The following is an 8,052-nucleotide window of genomic DNA, read 5'->3' on the forward strand; positions in this document are numbered from 1 at the left end:
CTAGGGAACAAAGGACAAACAAAGGAGGAGAGAGAGAAGAGACAAGAGAAGTAGAAAAAATGGTCTTAACTCCTAAGACCAAAAGCTAGCTAGCCCGAGAGGCTAAGAGAGAAGAGCCACCAGCCCCTCTAAAGGAGCCCCCATATCCTTTGCTACCGTCAAAAAAGAATAAGGAGCGTTACTTCAAGCGTTTCTTGGAAATATTCAATGGGCTGGAAATAACAATGCCATTCGGGGAAGCCTTACAGTAGATGCCACTTTACACAGTTTATGAAGGACATCCTCACCAAGAAGTGGAAGTATATTGATAATGAGAACATTGTGGTAGGAGGCAACTGCAATGCAATAATCCAGAGGAAGCTACCTCAGAAGTTCAGGGACCCTGGAAGTGTGACTATCCCCTGCACCATAGGGAAGGAGTCGATAGGAAAAGCCCTCATTGACTTAGGGGCAAGTATCAACTTGATGCCCCTATCAATGTGTAGAAGAATTGGTGATCTGAAGATAGACCCAACCAGGATGACGCTTCAGCTAGCAGACCGTTCAATCACAAGACCATGCGGGGTGGTGGAAGATGTCAAAGTCAAAGTCCGCCACTTCACTTTTCCGGTGGACTTTGTCATTATGGATATCGAAGAAGACACAAAGATTCCTCTTATCTTAGGCAAACCCTTCATGCTGACTACCAATTGTGTGGTGGATATGGGGAATGGAAATCTAGAGTTGAGCATTGACAATGAGAAGGTAACCTTCGACCTGTTTAAAGCAATGAAGTATCCAAAAGAGAGCTGGAAGTGCTTCAAGGTGGAGGAAATTGACAAGGAAGACGTTAGCACTCTTGAAACACCACAGACTTCGCAAGATAACTTCGCAAGATAACCTTCGACCTGTTTAAAGCAATGCAGTAGATTGCCTAACCAGTGAAGAAGAAGAAGATCTCAAGGCTTGCTTAGAAGACTTGGATCGACAAGATAGCATCACTGACGAGGAAACCAGTTTTGAGGAACTAAAGAGCAAGACTCCATCTAAGAAGAAGAAAGTAGAATTAAAGATATTGCCCAACCATCTAAAGTACGTGTTCCTGGAAGAAGATGAGACTAAGCCTGTGGTGATTAGCAATGCACTCACATCCGAAGAAGAAAACAGGTTAGTAGAAATTCTGAAGAAACACAAGGAAGCAATTGGGTGGCATATATCAGATCTCAAAGGTATTAGCCCTGCCTACTGCATGCACAAGATAATGATGGAAGAAGACTATAAGCCAGTTCGACAACCCCAGAGAAGGCTGAACCCAACAATGAAGGAAGAGGTAAGGAAAGAGGTGCTCAAGCTTCTAGAGGCTGGGCTTATCTACCCCATCTCTGACAGCGCTTGGGTAAGCCTAGTATAGGTGGTACCAAAGAAAGGGGGCATGACAGTCATTCGGAACGAGAAGAATAATCTAATACCAACACGGACCGTCACTGGCTGGCGAATGTGCATTAAATACCGCAAGCTGAATAAAGCCACAAGGAAGGACCACTTTCCCTTGCCCTTCATGGATCAGATGCTGCTGGAGAGGCTTGCGGGACAGGCATACTATTGCTTCTTAGATGGATACTCAGGTTATAACCAGATCGCGGTGGACCCCAAGGATTAGGAGAAGACGGCCTTTACATGCCCTTTTGGTGTCTTTGCCTATAGACAGATGCCATTTGGGTTATGTAATGCACCAGCCACATTTCAGAGGTGCATGCTGGCCATTTTTTCAGACATGGTGGAGAAATGTATTGAGGTATTCATGGACGACTTTTCAGTGTTTGGGCCCTCATTTGAAAGCTGCTTGAAGAACTTGGAGATGGTACTACAAAGGTGTGTAGAAACTAACCTGGTGTTGAATTGGGAAAAATGCCACTTCATGGTTCGAGAAGGTATAGTTCTGGGCCACAAGATTTCAGCCTGAGGGATTGAGGTAGATAGGGCAAAAATAGAAGTAATTGAAAAGTTGCCACCACCATCAAATGTTAAAGAAATTAGAAGCTTTCTAGGGCATGCAGGTTTTTACAGGAGGTTCATCAAGGACTTCTCAGATTGCAAGGCCATTAAGTAATTTGTTGAATAAGGATGTGATTTTTTAATTTTGACGATGATTGTTCAGCATCATTCCAGACCCTAAAGATCAAGCTCACGACAGCACCAGTAATGATTGCACGAGACTGGAGTAAAGAATTTGAGTTGATGTGTGATGCCAGTGACTATGCAGTGGGTGCAGTTCTAGGACAAAGGGAAGACAAGGTATTTCATGTCATTTATTATGCTAGCAAAGTCCTCAATGAAGCACAAGTTAATTATGCCACTACAGAGAAGGAGATGCTAGCCATTGTCTTCGCCTTGGAGAAATTAAGGTCCTATCTGGTAGGTTCAAAGGTAATAATTTTTACTGATCATGCTACTATTAAACATCTTCTCACCAAAGCAGATTCCAAACCAAGGTTGATTAGATGGGTCCTGCTTCTACAAGAATTTGACATTGTCATCAAAGACAAGAAAGGATCCGAGAATGTGGTAGCTGATCACCTGTCCCGGGTAAAGAATGAAGAAATAACCAAGGAAGAACTAGAGGTAAAAGGAGAATTTCCTGGTGAGTTTCTTTTGCAGGTTGCCACAAGACCCTGGTTTGTTGATATGGCTAATTACAAAGCCTCGTGGATCATTCCAGAAGAATTCAATTGGAGTCAGCGGAAGAAATTCTTGCACGATGCCCGCTTCAATGTGTGGGATGACCCGCATCTGTTCAAAACAGGAGCTGATAATTTGATGAGGAGATGTGTTACAATGGATGAAGCACAAAGCATTCTTTGGCATTGCAACAGTTCGCCTTATGGCGGTCACCACAGTGGAGACAAGACAGCAGCAAAAGTGTTATAATCAGGTTTTTTCTGGCCCTCTTTTTTTAAAGATGCTCATAATTTTGTGCATTGCTGTGATAAATGTCAGAGAACAAGAGGAATTTCTAGAAGAAATGAGATGCCGCTGCAGAATATCATGGAGGTAGAGATTTTTGACTGTTGGGGCATTAACTTTATGGGACCCCTTCCTTCTTCATACGGGAATATTTATATCTTGGTACTTGTAGACTATGTGTCAAAGTGGGTGGAAGCCATAGCCACTCCGAAAGATGATGCCAGGGTAGTAATAAAGTTCCTAAAGAAAAATATTTTCTCCCGTTTTGGAGTCCCACGAGCCCTAATCAATGATGGGGGAATGCACTTCTGCAACAACCAATTGAAAAAAGTCCTTGAGCATTACAATGTTAGACATAAGGTGGCTACACCTTATCATCCATAGACAAATGGCCAAGCAGAAATTTCTAACAGAGAGCTTAAGCGAATCCTTGAAAAGATTGTGGCATCATCAAGAAAGGATTGGGCTTTGAAGCTATACGATATTCTCCGAGCCTACAGGACAGCATTCAAGACCCCCATCGGAATGTCTCCATTCTAGCTAGTATATGGGAAGGCATGCCACTTACCAGTAGAGTTGGAGCATAAGGCCTATTGGGCTCTCAAATTGCTCAACTTCGATGAAGCTGCATCTGGAGAAAAGAGGAAATTATAGTTGTTGGAGTTAAAAGAAATGAGACTAAACGCCTATGAGTCCTCTAGAATTTATAAGCAAAAGATGAAGGCGTATCATGACAAGAAATTGCAGAGACAAGACTTCCAGCCAGGCCAACAAGTTTTCCTCTTTAACTTCAGGCTTAGATTATTCCCAGGAAAGCTGAAATCAAAGTGGTCAGGGCCATTTGTGATTAAAGAAGTGAGACCTCATGGAGCAGTCGAATTGATGGACCCTACAGGAGACAACCGTGAGGGGAGATGGATAGTCATTGGACAACGTTTGAAAATCTATAATGCCGAACAATTGGAGAGGTTGACAAGCGTTGACTACCTAAAGGACCCTTGAAGGAAGGCACAACGTCTAGCTAAAGACGATAAACTAAGCGCTGGCTGGGAGGCAACCCAGCACATTTGTATAAAGTTAGATTTTATGTTAAATAAAAAAAGGATTTTTTAGGATCTTCGTGAACTCTTAATCCACTTGGGATGTATCCACAATTGATGTCTCGGAGGCCTTCATACAGCAGGTTGCTTGGCCAGGAGTCCAACCCTATACTGATGGGGGGTGAGCCCTCTGAGGTTAGAGATATCACTGAAGTCGGAACTAAGGATGAGACCTTATTGCATATCTAGCAGCTGATTGGGATCCAGGGCCCACACAAGATTGAGACCCAAATCTTCTTACCAAGATTTCTTCTTTTCTTTTGTTTCTTGTCTTTAGTTTTTGTTTTTCTTTATCTTACTTTAATTTCAGCAATTTAATTCCAGTAGTTTAAATTCATTCATTTTATGTCATTGAATAAAAATTGCATGATAATTATGAAGTCACTTTTTAAGCTTTTTCTGAAGGACTTAGACACTTGAAATGTTGCATACCAATTTTTTTGAAAATGCTGGTTCCATGAAGGCAAATTTCAGTTCAAGTAATGGAGCATGAATCACAACAAAGAGAGGAAAAGGTTAGTCCGTCGGAAAGAAATCATATGCGGTAAGCCAACAACTTTGTTTTGTCCCGGTGAGTTGTGTGAAACTTGTGAGAGAACGTCTATTTTTAATTTCCCGCTTTTGCATCATTCTTAGACTATTTGATTAATTACATGAGGTGGAAATGATCAAGGCCATGTTTCTTCTTATTTTCAGCCACTTAGCCAAAAAGCCAACCTTTGATGATAATTTATCCCTTGCACCCTATTTGAGCCAAAAATGATAATCATGTTTCTTTTAAAAAAAAAAAATCCTTAAGCCTACTTTAATTATTTCCTACCTTGTTTTAGGGTTTAAGAGAGCATAAGGATCTTAGTTATGATATGCTCCTAATTTGGGGGAGGGTTAAGGTAAAAATTATCTCAGGAAGGTAAAACAACACAAACTAAGGCACCCTAAAAAAAATGTATGCCCAAAGTTTCTTTCCTAAAAAAAGTAATCAATAAAAAATAAATAAAAATTTGTAGGCCTAAAAGTTTCTCTTCAAAAATAAAAAATAAAAAATTGTAGGCCAAAAGTTTCTTTCCAAATAAAAAAGGAAAGAAGAAGAATAAGGGTAGAGAATAAATAGGTGCCATAAGTGTTGTTAAAAAAAACGCTAGGCTGAATAAGTGAAAGTTTTTGTAGGATAAATGCTCTCTTATAACCCTAATTTTTGAAATCCCAAAAAAACCATAATTTCTTTGTTTAGCCAGGCCACATTACAAGCCAATAAAAGTCCTTAGTGATCCACCAAGTGTAAGCAGGATAACTTTAACTGAGATGAAGTGCAAAATTTGGAACATTAATTGCAGATCGTATAAATTTAAACACTCATCCAAGACACCTGTGTGCAGAGAGAAACACTAAAGCCTTGTGAGGAAAAGTGAGGCAAGCTGACTTGATTGATTTCGGCCACTAACCAATTCTATCTCAGTGTCTATTTATGCTTCCATTGCAAGATCATGACAAATGCAAGAAGGTCCAGCTAAGGGAATTTGAGAAAAATTGCAGGCATTGAAAGTGTTGAAGCATTCAGAGCCTGCTTTTATTCTGATTTGCTTGAGGACAAGCAAAGTTTTAATTTGGGGGATTTTAATAACTACTAAATATGAGTTATTTTATAATAAAAATATATTGAAAATATCTTTGAAAATATTTATTTAGCAGTTATTTTTGGCTTAAATGATAAGAATTGATACTTTTATTATTTATGGCTTGCAGATATGAAAAGATAAGATTACAAGATCCAAAACATATTGATAACTGCTAAATATGAGCTAATTTGAAAATATCTTTAAAGATATTTGTTTAGCAGTTAATTTTGGCTTAAAAGATATGAATTGATATTTTTCTTATCTATGACTTGCAGATATAGGAAAGATAAGATTTACAAGATCCAAAAGATATCAAAAAGATAGATAAGGAAGATTTTTTGAATCAAGCCCAAGTCCACTTCATCAGCTATAAATGGAGAGTCAGGCCAAGGAGAAAATACACCAAGTCTCAGAGCACTCTCACTACTACTCAAAGCCTGAGAATTCTTACTCTCTTCTCTCTTTTTATCATCTTTCTTTCACCCCTTCCATTGTAAAACCCTCAATGGCCATGAGTGGCTAAACCCCTAGTTAAGGCCTAGCAGGCCTAAAAGCCAAGCGATGTATGATGTACTCACTATTTATCAATGCAAAGGTGTTTTCTATTCTATTATCTTTTCTGCTTTTATCTTGCATTATTCATCTTTATATTCTTTTAAGGTTTAGGCACTCGGGAGAGGGTAACTTCTAAATAAGATTTAAAGAAAATATGCATGCATTAGTTTTAGGGGTTAGACACTCGGAAGAGGGTAACTTCTAATAGAACAAAAAGAAAGGATTTCATAAGAAAGTCATTGTTAGGAATAAAATGATAATTTTATGCCCATGCATTCTTGCAAACATCTAGAATTCATACTTCATGCATTTTATTTGTTGAGTCTTTGCAAAGGAATTTGGGAGATAGATGAATAAAATAGGCTTGTCATCATGAGGAATCAGGGGCAAGTAAATGAACAGATGTGGGTAGAATAGAATCACCTAAATTGATAAAGAAAAATCATTAACTCATACATCCTAGGCAAACAAGGCATGCTAGGTCCTAACATTCGCATTCCATTGAATTCTCTCTTTAATTATTCTGCTTTTAATTCTTTTGCTTTCTATTTATAATTTACTATTATTGTCTTCTATTTTGTCTTCTACTTTTTCTTTTATTCCCTTATTAATTGAAAAGTATCCAAGTACTTTACTACTTGTGACAAATTTGGTACACTTGCCAACAAGTTAACACTATGGTACCTTCCAAGAAAGAACATCGTCATCTAGCGAGATTTTTAGATATTTTCGGGAAACTGAAAATAACCATGCCCTTCAGAAAAGCTTTACAGCAGATTCCACTCTACTCTAAATTTTTAAAATATATGTTAACAAGGGAGAATAAATATATTCATCAGGAAAACATCATAATGGAAGGAAACTGCAGTGCTGTGATCCAGAAGATCTTTCCACCCAAGCATAAAGATCCTGGGAGTGTAACTATTCCTTGTTCAATTGGAGAAGTCAATGTGGGAAAGCTCTTATTGACCTGGGAGCCAGTATAAATTTGATGCCACTCTCCATGTGTAGAAGATTGGGAGAGTTGGAAATAATGTCCACTCGAATGACTTTACAATTAGCTGACCGCTCTATTACCAAGCCATATGGAGTAATTGAAGATGTGTTGGTCAGAGTAAAACATTTTATCTTCCCAGCAGACTTTGTGGTAATCGATATATTTGATGATACTGACATCCTTGTAATATTAGGAAGGCCATTCATGTTGACCGCAAGCTGCATAGTTGATATGGGGAAGAGGAAGCTGGAGCTAGGTTTTGAAGATCAGAAAATTGATTTTGATTTGTTTGTTGAAAACAAGCCTGCTCAAGAACACAATGTTTGCTTACAGGTAATGAAGGAAGTCAAGAGGTTCTGAAAGTAAGAACCAAAACATAAGATCACCCAGTGAGGTAAAAGCGTCAAGCTAATGATGTTAAAGAAACGCTTCTTGGGAGGTAACCCAGTTTTAATTTCTATTATCTTTGTTTTTCATGCATTTAATCATTTGGAAATTGCTATATAATCCGTACATGGGAGTATATCAACCTATCTTTCAATGTTTAACATACAGGTTTCAATTTCTTGGAAAAAGGATTGAAAAATAACTTAGAAATTTTTTTTCTGAAAAATAGTCCTTTCGCTAAGCGCAAGCCTCACGCTAAGCGCATCTCTGTTCATGTGCTAAGCCATGAGTCTCAAGCGCTTAGCACCCAACCCTTGCATTTGAGGCTGATTTGGTCCGCTAAGTTGGCCAAGGTTGAGCTAAGCTAACTTCAATTCGATCTGAATTCGACTAAGCTTCAGCCTGATTGCTAAGCGATAACTTATCCTTGGCTAAGCGTGACCTATTGTCACCA

At 38.8% G+C, this 8,052-nt stretch overlaps 1 protein-coding gene across 1 annotated transcript; it reads left to right on the top strand.

The window, feature by feature from the left end:
• Positions 1-3,615: 3,615 nt before the first annotated feature.
• LOC102664873 (uncharacterized) lies at positions 3,616-3,945 on the top strand. The gene has a single exon (XM_006575928.1). It carries the CDS (start codon positions 3,616-3,618, stop codon positions 3,943-3,945), a length of 330 nt encoding a protein of 109 aa, XP_006575991.1.
• Positions 3,946-8,052: the final 4,107 nt, after the last annotated feature.

This window comes from Glycine max, chromosome 2, assembly GCF_000004515.6.
Source record: "Glycine max cultivar Williams 82 chromosome 2, Glycine_max_v4.0, whole genome shotgun sequence".
Classification (NCBI taxonomy): domain Eukaryota; kingdom Viridiplantae; phylum Streptophyta; class Magnoliopsida; order Fabales; family Fabaceae; genus Glycine; species Glycine max.

Bases quoted from the DNA above. Each gene is read 5' to 3' on its own strand.
- LOC102664873 (XM_006575928.1), top strand. From the start codon at position 3,616: ATGAGACTAAACGCCTATGAGTCCTCTAGAATTTATAAGCAAAAGATG.